This window comes from Pezoporus flaviventris, unplaced genomic scaffold (assembly GCF_033815535.1).
Source record: "Pezoporus flaviventris isolate CSIRO_AGI_PZ_B2104156 unplaced genomic scaffold, CSIRO_AGI_Pfla_v1 ptg000006l, whole genome shotgun sequence".
In the NCBI taxonomy this organism is placed as follows: domain Eukaryota; kingdom Metazoa; phylum Chordata; class Aves; order Psittaciformes; family Psittacidae; genus Pezoporus; species Pezoporus flaviventris.
Window position 1 is genome coordinate 7182668 of NW_026892554.1, and position 14866 is coordinate 7197533.

Genomic DNA, 14866 nt, shown 5'->3' on the forward strand with positions numbered 1-14866 from the left:
TTCCCCTAGAGTTGTACCATCTACCTTCAGCATTTGAGGCTTCTACTCTGAGGGCAAGTGGACTCTCTGAATTGGGTTTCATCTGGGCTGCTGAGTTCCCTGCCTGTCCTATTGACTGGAGATGTATTGGAATGCATGTGCAATATTTGAAAACAGTAGAATGAAGTCATAGAATCACAGAATGGTTAGGGTCATCTTGCCCTCATTCTTCTTTATAACATCAATAACAGTAAATCTGTTCCTTCGGCTTTCACATCATCCTCTTGCTAATAGATGCCTAGTGCTGGAAGGAAACAAGTTTTCTCACCTTTCAGCTTCAGAGCCTTCTGGTTGTAGTGAGCTGTTCCAGCAATATCCATCTGTGTTTTCCTCCCCTTCTACACTTGCCTTTGATACCTTTCCAGCTGCATTTGCTCTCCTTAAGAAGCCCCACAGCCTCGTCTCTGACAATTTTGGTGCTACCCACAGTGTCCTAATAGCAGTTTCGACCTTTCAATTAACTTCAGGATCGCCTCTTTCAACAGACAAAACCTGTATAGACGCCAAGAGCCTCCGAACAGCTTTGGAAGTTTGGCTGAAAGACCATGAAGATTAGGGACATATTTTTCCTTTTGTCAGGGAAATCAACAGCAAAGGGCCCCGACACAAGAAGGAAACTTTCCCACTGACCACAAATAGGAGCTCGAAGTGAATTTTAAAGCCTTTAAAAACACAAAATGACGATTTATTTAATTAAGCAGGGTTCCATGAATGTAGTAGTATGCTGAGGTCATGGGCAAAAAGAAGCTTTTCTAGTAATTAGTGCGGGGTCCATGCTGTTCTGGCAGAAACACCCATGACGTCAGTCCGAGACTGGAACAAGAAACTGCTGCACGGTGAACTTGAAACACAAACCTTATTATTGAAGGGCCATGTCTGACAATTACAGGGGCTGGTTGTGGTGGACACAGAATATTCTTCCTTTGAACGCTGCAAAAAGATGTTGTGGGTTTACTTTATTTCTCTTACTAGTTTCCGAGTCAAGGAAATCACTGCTATGCCAGAGCATCCTTACTCCCCTTTCCTCTGCCCTACACAAGCAAACAGAGTTATCAGATCTCCAACCTTCTTGTTTTGTAAATATGGAAAGTGGCCATTTCCATGGTTTCATTTAGCAGAAGCAGCTTAGTTTTTGTTTTGTCATGTGAACCCAATCAAAGGGCAGATGCAGCGGTGAAGGTGGGAGCTGAGGGCAAGCACAAGGCGTGCCTGGGCAGGTTGTGTTTTGTAGCCATTTACGTCTTTGTTTTAGGTTAATTTGTGATGTTTTGAGTAGAAGCCAAGTGTTGTGACGGCATTTGGAGCGCGTAGTTTTGTAGCACTTGGATTCTAGTTTCTGGTGAGTTACTGGAGTCCTGTGGAGCTGGAAAAGTAAAGTTTGACCATATTCTGTAATCCGGCTTTTGGTATGTGAGTGATGTCTTGAATTACTTACTACTCTTGAGTTGACTTGTCACTGATCAAAGATTGCCTGGTCAGGTAAGGGTGGCTTATATTTCTTGGTTTATATTGTGACAGAGAAGAGTTACACATCTGTTCTTTTAAAAGTCTATAAGAAATACTTATTTCTGATGCATATAAATTCCCAAGATAGCGTTTAATTTAGAGTTGTGACCCTCAGTAACTTGCTCTTACCTGATTTGATGTAGACTGTGTGTGTCAGAGGAGTTGCTCAGTTGTGCTTCTTCAGTGCATGCATCTGTTCTTTCTTACCATTTCCTTTGGCTTTCCCTTGCAGGCCATGACTGCTGTGAGACAGTGAAGGTGGCCCTTTGTGCCTCTCGAGAAGGTCACCCCGTTCTGGTTGTGGCAGAGGAGAGTTTCCAGTTTGTCCAGGATGAAGCCTACGATGCTGCCCAGTTTCTGGCCACCTGTGCTGGCAACCAGCAGGCACTAAACTTCACACGATTCTTGGACCGGTCGAGACCCCCTGCTGCAGATGTGGACTTCTTGGATGAGAAAGTGGCTTTGGCCTTTCGGCACCTGAAACTGCCGGCAGAATGGAACGTGCTGGGAGCGGACCAGTCCCTGACCGGTGAGGACCTTTAGGGCACATGTGGGACTAATGGGCTTGGAGATGGGTAAAAAGCCTCATAGAAGGGGTTTCCTGCTTTGGGCACCCTCCACATGCCTTTCAAAAGGTGTGTTGGTCTCTGTGCTTGGAGGTGGGAAGTGATGTGCAGCAGCATGCCGCTGCTAGATCAGCATCCTATGCTTTGCACTTCAGCCACCTTAAAATACATAAGGCATGATGTTTTCTCTGTGTCTTCTCTTACAAGAAGCTATGGTAAATGATTGGTACAGTACTTTAACATATCCCCAGAAGGGTTTTTTTTTGGGGGGTGTGTGTATGCAGTGGTATGTGTAACAGCATCATGCTTCTGAGATTTCCTGAAACAAACCTGTGTGTAGGAAGTCTGATGCTCTGGAAATACTATCCTTGTACCACAGATTTATTGCTTTTGGTAAGTGTTGGTTTTATAGTACAGGTGCAAAGCGACTGTAATGTGTAAAATAAATCTGATTTTCCTTGGAGAAGTTGGGGCTCTGCCCCTGAGGATTGGGGTTGCATCCCTGGTTGCACACCAGCTGGGCAAACACAGGCATTGCCCAAAATGAGCCTGCATGATTTTGAAGGTAAAAGAAGGTGAAGGTGGGAAAACCTGACCCTTAACCACAGCAGTGAGAGCTACTGAACGCTGATAAATGAACCCCAAGGCTGGCCCTAAGTCTCTGGTGACTGCTGAAGCAGAAGTATGGAGGTGTTTGGGATGCTGTGGCATGTCTCTGTCCTTGGAGTTCTGCAGTTTTTTGTCCCAGGGGAGTTTTAAGGGAGCATATTGAAGGGCTGGGAAGCTATTTCCAGTGGGTACAAATCCATGCTGTGAATTTTCAGGGTACTTTGCCAAATAGTTTCACTTAGGGAGTGAGGCATCTTTTATCTTTTCTAGGATGCAATGGCATAAACACTTCAGTAGGATGGGATGGTGGCTTGCTCGGTGCAGGAGGTTCAGTTCTGCTCCTTGCAACAGGGTTTTCTGCAGGAGTCTTTCCTGCTTTGTTTTTCACCAACTTGCTGACTGCTTTTGTAAATGTGAATACACAGACAGACAATCCCGGCAGTGTTAGCAGATGTTAAAGGATTTGATCATATTTAATGGTTTCTGGATAGAAATTCAGTTGCTGTCGTATGTTTACAAGGAGATAAACACTTGGTATTTTTTACACTGATGCTTTGTTTGTATTTAAACAAGCTGTGATTACACAGACGTTTCTGCTTTAAGTGATAAAAATCCAGTCAAAGTGATCTTAAGACACTGAAAACTTTGACTGAAGCCTGAATTGTTGCTGATTTTGCAGGAAGGCTGAGATCCAGTTTCTGGGTTTGATTTTGATTATTTGGAAAGTCAGCACATAGAGAAAACAGGATATAAGATTTACATTGATTTGCGCAGTGTGCATTTATGTACTCGTGATCATGTGGGGCTCTGCTAATGTCATGTAGAGCATCCATTGCACCCACAGTGACATTGGGGAGCTCTGTAATGAAGAGCCCTATAATGCTGAGTGTTTTAGCATCTTGTGGTGAGGTTTTTGTAGATGGAAGTATAAATGAATAAATAAATATAATGGCATTAAATGCAGCTATCATCCAAGAACAGCGCTATAAACTGTTTCCTTGCCGTGAGTCCTTCCATAAATGACTGGAAAAGGACAGTTTATTCACGTCTTGGTCTTTGCTGATCAGCTTTTTTGCTAAAGGCAGATTTATCTGGTAACTTTTTGCGGTGAGATAATCATATAGGGAGTTTGGGGGGGACTGTTGTCATTGTGAAAGGAAAGATTTGCAAGTGTAGGCATCCTTTTGGTCCTGAAAATCTGTTTTGCTGTAGCAAGATGGAAGAGATCTCCCTCGTTTATGATTGAGCACTAGATTAGAAAAACCACAGTGGTAAAACAGTACCCCTGTACTGGTGCTTCTGGGTTAATTTGTATGTGGGAGAGGGAAAAGCACAGCAAGGATCGAAACTGTGGGAGCAGTTGGGACAATTAAACACATTCTGTCCAGTGCTTCTCCAAGTGGGGCTGCGTCACTACCTATGAACAGCTATTCCAATTCATATTTCACATTTTGCTAAATGTCAGCACCAGATACTTCAAATAACCTTCTCAAAGGAGAAAATACTATAGAAATGAGAACAAAAGGAAATGTCAGATCCCTTCTTGAAAGATTCTGAGCTCTGCCTCTAAGCTGGCATGTCTCTATGGGCTCTTGTGGGTTGGGAACAAAACGCTGCTGTTTAGCAAAACCTCTGAATGCAGGAGCGAGCCGGGAGCCTCAGCCAGCTCGAGTGCTGCAGCTTGATGGGGAACTGCTGTTCTGAGATGGCTCTTGCTGTCAGGCACGTTTACAAGTTGTTGTTTTGAAGGACTGAAGTAGGAGTTTGGCTTTTATGAAAGCAGTTAGGAAGTAATGGCCTTTCTGCAGGCAGAAGCTGGGTAGAAGATCCACCATCAAGCACAACTTTGTGCTGGTTTTGGGAGGGGATGGCTCTATACAGAGGCTTCTCCTTGCTTTTACCTGCACCCCAGTCTTTGAGCAGGGTACAGGGAGTTCAGTGCATCACACACCCCAGAGGCCAGAGAAGCTGCTGAAATTAACACCCAGCTCCATCTGCTGATGCTGTTTAGTCTTTTGTGTTGGTAGGTGTGTGCAGTGCAGTGTGTGGTTAAGGTCCGTCCCGCTGAGGAGGAGGCACATAACACCCTATGTGCTCCTGGGTACCACGGACCGGTGGTCACATCATTAAAATGATCTTCAGTGGTTTGCGTTCATCCACGATTGTTCCTCATGTTGCAGCAGCATCTCCCCCTATTCTCTTTTCTAACACATTAGTAAGTTTGATTTTTTAGTATGGAAAATGCAGGATTACTGGGGACAAAGCTATGTGAGAATCACCTACTTGCTTATGTTTTGGTTACCAAACCAAGGTCTTCGTTCTTTAAGAGTTTGTCATTGCTCAAGATTAAAGGTATGGTATGGTCATGTAGCATGTCCTTTCAGCTGCCGGTTAGAAATATCTCCACAATTACTGTAAGCTGCTGGAGGACATCTGCAAACATTCCAGTGCCCTTCTTTTTTGCTTGTGTTTAACCTACTTAGGTTAGCTGTTGCTATCCGACAAGAAAAGTTTGTTTAGCATCAATAATCTTAATCTCTTAAACACTAGGCTGTCTTTACATTTCTTCCTCTGTTATCTCTTTAGACATCATTTTCATTAAAACAAATTGAAAATAAATGAGCCTTTTCTCCTGTTTTCATCAGGGCATTTTCAAAACCCCACTACACTCATTTGCAGTAGTCTCATTTGCTTTCTCCCTTCACTGTTCTAGAACAGGAAAGGCTTTTATTGCTTAAAAGGAAACTGACCCCAAATTAACTGCACTGAGCAGTATTGGTTAATCTCATCCTTCCAGTAATATTATTGTAGGTATTTGGTTAACATTGCTCAAACCCAAGTATTTACTGGTTTATATTACTCTGGTACAGCATAAAAGACTAAATATGTTTGTGATCAAAAGTCCTTAGTTCTTCTCCCCAAATCCATTAAAAAAAAATGGACTTGTTTGGACCTCAAAAGATTTGAATGACCCCTTTGTGCCAAATTTAACACCAGACTGTGTTTTTGTAGGAGTGGGGCTTTGATGACAAGCTTTTTGTTCAGCAGCCAGTGGCGTGGAGCATGGTACCCAGCCTGGTCTCGCCACTGACAGTAACACTCAGGTGATGGAGAGCAGTGGCTGCACATCATGAATCCTGATGGAAAAAGCAAGCTCAGAAAAGAGAATCCTGTCTCTTAAAACATGTATCCGTGGTCTCACAGGTTTCCCTGCTTGCTTTTCTGTGAAAAGGTGATGCTCTTGCACAAATTCCTTGTTTCTTTGCCCTTCTGATTTGATCCCGATTTAACTTTAATAAGGTGTGTAGGTAACAATTCCATTGTGGAATATTTTCCCCTTACATATATATATATATATATATAAAAGCTATTCTCCCAAACTTCTCATGACAGCTCAGGTAGTGTGTCTGAAAGCCCCTTGAGCAAGTATGTCGTCACCTCCTCCCTGCAAACTGCACTCCTCATCACTTCTGTTCTGGGGCAGTTTTATCCTTAGGGCTGTTCTCTTCCCCCAGCCATGCACTGTCCTTCTGCAGTAGGAGATTGCAGGTTCTTGCTCTTAATTATCTGGCCATCTGTATGAACTCAAGTGGCATCCACCGTTTCAGAATATCCATAATTAAGGATTACTGTTGTTACCATGGTATTCCAGACACAGCATTACTTTCAGGTGCCATGTCATTATGTCCATCTTAACTATTACAAGCGCACTCTAACGTTCTTGAGAACGTAGTTCTTACTGCTGTCGAAAGTAGGGTAATTTGCTGTTCTCAGTGGCATTTAAAGGCAGCTGTTTAAATGGAACAGATTGTTACGCATTCATATCTAGAAATCAAAATGCAATGTGTATTCTGAGGATCTATGCAATGTAAATACAGGACTGTGATTTTTTTCTATTTTAAATGTCTGGAGAGAAAATAAGCTATGTAGAAAAGCAGAGCACAGTATTTGGAGGTGTGAGTAATGAGTGTGGCTTGTTTGTGTGGCAGTGAGGGGGGGGGAAAGGCAGAGAAAGAATTAGGGAGGATCCAGGGCTCAGGTATGAAAAGCTTAGAGAGCCTGAGTTAACTAAATCCTTGAGTTAACGAAATCCTTGCATTAACTATCAGTAGTAAACAGGTCACTTTCAGAATATGTTTTAAGTAATATTCTGACAAAGCCTTTGAGGAAACAGTGTTTTTGGTTTTGTCATTAAAAGTAAGTGGTAAAACCCAGAGCTATGGTTCCAGTGTTGGTTGTGTAAGCTTTCTGAGGCGGTCCTTGCAGGAGCTGGTTAATGTTGGCAGAGAGTGGTGGTGATCAACTGCATGGAGCCATTCCCCTGGGAGCCTGAGGAGCGGTCCCTTTGATAGTCAGCCTCAATTACCAACATAACCAGGAGACCATCTCATTAGATAAGACACTTAACAGCTCCTTAACTTCAGGAACACAGTTACTGATGTCTTGAATATGTAGAGCTTCCCAGAAGTGCTGTGGAACAAACATCCATGTGCAGTAAATACTGCTTGAGAAATCCAACTCCCTGAGTTTACCAGATAGGAGGTGTTTAGAGAGGGAAATGCTTTGCCCTGGCTTGAAATAGCCTGAATGGATTTGGGTTACGCGTTTAATAACTTCACCTGCAAACCCAGTAGGATTTCAGTGTAAAGCACGAGTGTCACCGTGATTAGAAATCATTTGGGGTTTTAAACAGGAAGAGAGAATGTCTGAAATAGAGACAAAGTAGAAACAGAGAAAGTAACCCAAAAAGTGCCTTATTTGGAAGAAAAAAGCCTGAAAAGCTTTAAAAAGCATTCACTTTAAAAACTTTAAAAAGCTAACACTTTTTTTCCATGGGAGGATGTTAAAGATAAGCAGCTGATGATATAAAAGCTTTAATCTGTTCATTTGCTGCACTATTTCTAGTTTCTGGTTGAACCCTTTCAATGTAATGGTTACAGGTATTCTTTTGGTTGGGTTTCATATCCTTTCCAAGTTGCCTTCTCTGCCCTTTGATAAAGGACTGTGTGGTATAAATGGGCATGAGCTTTTCTGTGTCAACAGTGCCAAGTGGTCTTTTCAGCTGTAGTCCTTGATAAGCTGTAAGAAATCTTTTCTGTACCTAAATTTAATGTCCTCTATGGAAAATGGGAAGAAGAAAATCTTGTTCAGGCAGTGTACTCGGATGTACCGCTCAGTCTGTGGCTGAGGAATCATCGGCATGAGGAAGCTTCTGTTCTCTTTGATATTAGTGGGAGTAGGGACAGGAAAATCCTTTGGGGTCCTCTGGAAAATTTCTTGTTTACTAGATTAAATAAGGGAATTATCCACACGTCTTTTTATCAACTAAACTCATTACTCCAAACACATCATCTTTGCCTTGACCTTTCTTCAGTCCTGTTGTCTGCCTGAGCCTTCCTCTAGGACATCAGTGTTAAGTGATAGCTTGCTTCTGGGTTTTGTTCCCCTTGTTTCTCAAGCATCGAGCTGAGCAGTGAGAACATTTCAAGCAGAAAACAAGATCTTGAGACCAGATTTGATGGTAGATCTCAAAATTACTGAGTATATGTGATTTTGGGTGAGCACCAAGTGAAGATCAGCATCACGGGGAGACTAGCAGGAGACGCTAACCAGTCCATGGCTGCCTGTTCCTTGAGATGTCTCAGAGCATGGAGGATAAACTGTTAGGTGTGGGTTACTCCATATAGTGACTTTTAAAAGGAACAGTATCTTTCTTCTGTTATTTAATCAGGATTAAAATGAGAGTTTGAAGAACAAGTACTTAAAGAACAGTTTGTGCTTTCTTGGATGTGTCATACCCAAACTTTTTTTTTCCCCCTCTTCAGTGCTTATTTGTTTTGTGCTGATAGTACCTTAAACCTTAATCCTTTACCATTAGCACAGTACATTTGACAGGCTTCTATGGAAATTTTGTCCCTAGTTATGCAGATAAACTGTCTGTTTGTATGTCACAGCTAAAAAAAAATGTAAAAATAATATATTTGAAGTCCTAGGTTTTGCCAGCTGGATCAGAGTGCCCTGCCATTATGGGACAATAATCATATGTTTCGACTCTTGCCTATTACTAGGAAACGAGGAAGGAACAAAACAACCTTGGCCTTTCCAATAGTGTGTGCCTTGTATTTCCACAGTTTCCTAATTACAAGAAGCTTTTTATTGACATTCCATGGACAGCCATTTTAAGATGAGGAGCTCGTGCTTCATAATGCGGTAGGAAAAGGAACTCTGTCTGTTGTGTGTTAAAGTTCTGGTTACTCTTCCATGCCTGGAACATGCGTTTTGCACCATGACAAGACCCTGCAGTTACTCATTGAACCTCCAACATTTTGTGCTATAAGCTTCATCCTGTCAAAGTCAGCAACACTCTGTACCTGATGCAGACCAACTCTCATCTTGTTCTGAGCAACACCATCCCCTAACAGGTGTATTTTTGATTATATATTAGTAGTTAATCCAGCCCACAGATGGCACACGCCTTTCATTTGTAGCCATGTGAGTTTTGCACACTCCAGAACCTTCTAAGGCCATTGCCTGGGGCCCCTGCAGTTGTTGTATGTACAGTACTTTGTCTCTTCGCTGCCATCATCTGTGCCCATCTGTTAGGATGGCCTCATGCCAGTACGTATGTTAGGCAGAGCCTTCCAAATGGGCCTGGATAATGAGCTTGTACGTGTAATACGTTCTGGATGGCAACATGCCATGTCCTCTTGTACAGGTCTTCTGCGCACGTCGTTGTTGCTCAAAGGCATTGGGGCAGGGCCACTTTCAGTTCAGTTACGTTTGCATACACCTGCATCTAAATGCTGGAACTACTGTGTCCAGTAATTAAAACAATCTTTTAGGTTGTTTTAAAAGAATGGGAAAAAGGTGGGTTTCAGAAGTTGCAATCATCCAAGCATATTACATGGGTATTTGGGACAACTGGGAGAGAGCATTTCATCTGTGGAATATGAGACAGAGAGGGGTACCCATTTGGGTCAGGGACGGGATGAGTATTTGCCTGCATCTTCCAGAACATGCAATTGGTATCTGTGTTTATTGGTGAACCGTGAGTTGGTGAGTAGAAGATGCTTCTATCTAACTGTAAGGCTCTCAGCTGAACTAGGAAGCAGCATTTTGGTCCAGGAACCCATGCTTATGCTTTGCAGGTCAGTTTTTTTCTGCAGGGCTCTCTGTTTTAAATAGGAAGATGATTTTCCCTTTGAACAGAGCAGCTAGAACAGGAGATCCTGTGCTAGGACAGATGTGGTCAGAGCAATGCAACACATCCTTTATTCGCAGGGCAGTCCTGTTCTCTAACAGGAGTGCTTTTGTGCTTCCTGCATTTCAGTAGAAAGAGTTGTTCTGCTTTAATTATCCTAATTGACTCTGGCAGTGTACAGGTAATGTGCACTGAGTGTACACTGACTGTACCAGTGTAGAGGTAAAGTACATTGAGTGAAACCTTGGGTATCTGCTTTCACTCTTTGACTACCTGTACCACACTTCCTTGTTTTGCAGCTTCATTGGTAGCCTTTCCCTTATGTCTGTCTACATGGTGTGTTATTTTTCATTTTTCTTTAAGTTCAAGGCTGACAACCTCTGATTAACTACCTTGTTGTGTTGTTTATTTCTAAATCATTACACTCGATAGCATTTAATACCCAAATCCTTGTCCTTACTCTCCCACAGCTGCTTCTGAGTGAGCTCAGCTATTCCCTTTCTCTCTGATCAGCTGGAACCTCATTCAGACATGCTCATGTATTCAGGACAGCGTGGTTTTGCTTTACGGTAATCAAGAGGACGTTAGCAGGGAAAGATTGGTTTGTAGCCCAGAGACCCAATTTTGGAGTCATTCGGAAGAGAGATGGTGCCAGAAAGCTTTTGGTTCTCTAGTACAGGTTAGTTCTTCAGGAATTGGATCCAGAAACACTGGGAAAAATTGTGTGTCAGGTAGGGAAGAACTGCCCGTTTTGGCTTTGTTTTGCACTGAAGGTCTTAATGATGTCCCTTAAGAAAGCAAGTAAGCAAGAAAAACAACAGTGCTTTGAAGGAGTGATTCCTCTTGGGCATATGCTACTTGAGGAGGAAAGAAATAAATCCTAAAGCCATCATGTACTTGCGTTTTTAAATGTGCTGTATAGGTTTGGCTGGCAACCAAATTAATAACCCACTAAATCATTGCTATGATACTAAAGGTATTATACCAAGTGTGCTCACTGGCATGGTTTACTGAGACCCAGTTGGTGCTTTTGTGGTGGTGTTGTTGCTGCCAGTCAATATTGAAATCCTTTGTTAATTAACAGAACAAATCTCTGTTTCTCAGAGGTTGTTTTTAACCCACATGCTTTTGCCCTCCATACAGAAGTAACAGGCTTTGATCTGAAAATACTGTATTTCAGCAGTGCATCTGGAGCTCATTTCTGGTCGAAGCTTTTCAGAGCGTTGTTCAAGGGCTGCAGCTTTTAGAGTAGGGGGATCTTTTGCTGAGATGAAAGCTTTAGGCGCAAGAGTGCCTTCTACCAAATTAGAAGGTCATGGTTATTAAACATAAAAAGCAGCAGTGGAGGTTGCTAGTTTATAAATGCTGCTACTCAGAATGACAGAGCTACTGTGTAAAGCTGAGGAAAGCTGGTCTGAGGCGTGATTAAACCAGGAAAGCAAAACCCTCTCGTTTAGTTTGTCTTCATGAGAAGTTAAACTGTTCTTTCCCCTGACTGCTTTAGGTTTGTGCTTCAAATGTAACTGATCTTTTTCATGCCTTGGGACAAATCAGCATCCCATTAATGAACAAAACTTCTCTGTTTCTAAAAGCTGGCCCTGGGTGTGTGAGGAGAAGGCTTGGGCATCTAGAAAATCCCATCCGACCATGCCAGGTTCTGTTTGGAAGCGCTGCAACTTGGCCTTTGCCATGGCTGTTTATGAAACAGTGTTGTTTTCACATTGACTTCTGAGGTCCTGAGCACCTCCCGTCCCACTGTAACACGTCCCTCACTTTAAACTACTGGTCTCTCCTGGATATTGGCAGGCAGTGTGTTTTTCCAGGTGCTGCAGGTTCCTTGGCTTTTGGGCTGTCAGCTCCATGCCAGCCGTTGTGTGTGGTGTTTCTGGGAGGTGGGATATGGCATTCACCTAACCCACAGCCTACAAATTCCCATTTATTTAATTTTCCCCTTCTTGTTTCTTCCCAGAGAACATCCCTCGGGAAACACTGATGCATTTTGCGGTGAGGCTGGGTCTGCTGCGGCTGACGTGGTTTCTGCTCCAGCAGCCGGGGGGAAGAGGAGCTCTCAGCATCCACAACAACGAAGGGGCAACGCCTGTGAGCTTGGCCTTGGAGAGGGGCTACCAGAAGCTGCACCAGCTGTTGACAGAGTAAGGATGATTTGACGGTTCCTCTGCTAGTGTTCCATTCTGTATCATGCTTGTCTTTGCACGTTGTCACTGAAGAGTGCCCAAGAGCTAAACTCTACCCCTGAAGGCAATTTTGGCGTAATTTTGCTTTTACCTTTCTTGCTAGCAGCAACGGGGGCAGGTCGTTGGGGTTTAGGAGAAATGCAGTCGTATTGTTTTGTTCTCCGTTTCTGTTGCACAGTGGTCTGCTTCCAGCTGTCTCTTAAAGCCCAAAATGAGTCACTGTAATAGCAACTAATTAAGACCTTTTAAAAACATAAGTGAAAAGGCTTTTCTGTGAACTAGCGCAGCTGTCCAAAAGAGGGGAGCCAATGGGCTTCGTGGTGGTGGTTGACTGTTGTGTTCTTACTTTATAGATTGGGAGTTTTTTGGTTAAATGAAATAATGGTAATTGGTAATGATACTGAAATAAGGCAGCGTCTTGTTAGGGGGTTTTACCAGCATAAGTAAAAAGTTAAGGTAAGAATTAATGCAAGTATTTAACAGCAGAAACAGTTCCCTTCTTAGTGGTCTTGAGAAGCAGCCAGATGTTTCACACTCATAGCAAGTAACTAGTGGTGTGAGCATTTACTGCGGTGTTTTAAAAGGAATCCCTCAGTAGATGACAAGTTCTTTTTGAATAGCAAATGTCTGGAGATCTAGCTTTAAAAGCTGAGGCTAGTAAAGACAAAGAGCTTAAGTAAGTCCCAAGGGTGTTATTTGTACAGGAGGGAAGACTGGGTCTGCATGTGCATTATTCTGATGCCTGGTTCTCTTAAGCTTTGTAATTAACTTTGTTTTTCTGAATCAGCTTTTCAGATAAGTGGGGTTTATGTTGAGTGACCCTGTGTCATGTTTAGGAGTCTGCTGTGTTGTCCATGTTATCATGCAACATTTCTCCATTGCGGGTTGCAAATTATTCTGCTTTCTATAGTTGTTGGGCAGCGTTAGAGGGCAGAATGTGTGATCTGTGTTGCTGGAGTGAGTGCATTTAGGTTTCATCTTTAAATTCAACCAAACACATGCAACGTGATGGTGAAGGAGAAGGTGTGGGGTGGCACAAGAGCTATACTCAAACCTGTTCTTCTTCCACCTTTGGCTGGAATTAATACAGAGGTGATAACAGTCTTACTGTTTTCTCCACTGATTTAACAGTCATGCTGTGAAAGCACACAACTCTTCCTCCTTGTAACGCTGGAATGTGCAAATTCATCTTATATCTGGAGCAAATTTTTCCAAGGTGAAACTAACCACAGTAACAGGCTTTTCTTACTGTCAAGAAGCTTAAGTTGGCAAAGCTTGATTATAGCAAACACTGCAGTCTGAATATGTGTGGAGCTGGTCATTTAAAAAGAAATAGGAAGCAAAAAATACTATTACAACAGCTATTCATGTATTTGGTGGAGTGTTTCACAACTGGTTCCAGTACTGTAATGGCAGTTCTCACTTAGTGGAGAAGATGGCTTGGGTTACGTGGCATTGCTGTGTGCCGTTCCCTTTAACGGATGCTGCTGGTGTAATCCAGGGGATTTCTCTGGTGACCTTTACAGTTCATCTTTGAAAGTAAGATACTAGCAATTTCAGTAATGCTACAGTCAAGGTCCCAGCTCCTGTTCTTCTTAGTGTATCCTGTATATACAGTGTATAAACACATTCCATGCCTCTGAAAATCCTGCTACCTCCATGCAGCGCAGCAAACAGAAATCTGTGGATGCTGGGGGTCATGGACCCCTTTCTCAGTGGGACAGTGGTGGGAGTACCGTGTGACATGGGGATGGCCACAGCCCTTCACCATAGGAAGGTGACAACTGCAAAATAGGCACATCCAGATTCCCCAGCGGAGATTTACATTATCATTTTCAGCAGTAAGATGGGATCGAAGCTTGAAAATCCCTATTGAGAGGAGAAATATTGATTTTCAAAATACAGAAAAATTCCATAAAGGGAGTATATGTCATTTATGTGCTGTGAAAACGCAATGGACACTGTACAACCTCTTTTCTGTGCTGTGCTTATGTGCACTCGGTCTAATCCATGCACGCGAGTTTGGTGCGCAGCTCGCACCACTCAGCAGAACGCAGAGCAGCAGCAATGCATGTTAGCCAGAGCGCGTACAAAGGAGTCATTATTTCCACAAGTAATTAAACTGCCCTATGCCAAATAAGTGAATGCACCGTGTTTTGTGCTGCATTATCCTGAGGGGGGGTGGTGGTGTTGTTCACTTGCTTACTAATTTGCAAGCGGCTGTTGCAGTTCTGCTGGAGTTTGGTTGCAAAGCAGCTCGCTTCAGCCACAGTGTAAATATTTTTCTCCAGACCCGATTGCACTGGTGACATTGGGAGTTTCTGTTTATCAGATGAGCTTTCCCTTTTCAGCTGTTGCAGCTCTTCATGTCAAAAAATGAAAGACTCTTCCTATTTAACTTTTGCAACCCTAAAGGATAGATTTCTGTAGTCTCAAGCTTGTGCGCTGGCTTCTGCATCCTCCAGCAGGAAAGGCACATCTGATGATGCTTTCGAGACCAAACTCGGGAGCTGTGATAGAGCACACGTGAATCAGTGGAGAGCAGGATGATAGTAGCAGTGTTTATCGGTTGTGTGTCATTCCTGAGGGTGCTTGTTTTATCTTTGAGGTTAAAACGTGCACCGTATGAAGACAGGCTGAGAAAGTTGGGGCTGTTCAGCCTGGAGAAGAGAAGCTGTGTGCTCATAGCAGCCTTCCAGTATCTGAAGGGTGCCTACAAGGATGCTGGAGAGGTGCTCTTCATCACAGAC

The 14866-nt window shown here is 43.0% G+C and overlaps 1 protein-coding gene across 5 annotated transcripts in view; it reads left to right on the top strand.

The window, feature by feature from the left end:
* The window catches only part of AKAP13 (A-kinase anchoring protein 13), a 468794-nt gene that overhangs the window by 86843 nt on the left and 367085 nt on the right, over nt 1–14866 (top strand). For all 5 annotated transcript variants that reach the window (XM_061446743.1, XM_061446746.1, XM_061446747.1 and 2 more), the window contains 2 exons: nt 1778–2074; nt 11891–12074. In XM_061446743.1, the coding sequence (XP_061302727.1) occupies nt 1778–2074; nt 11891–12074 (481 nt within the window). The remainder of the gene's footprint in view (nt 1–1777; nt 2075–11890; nt 12075–14866) is intronic.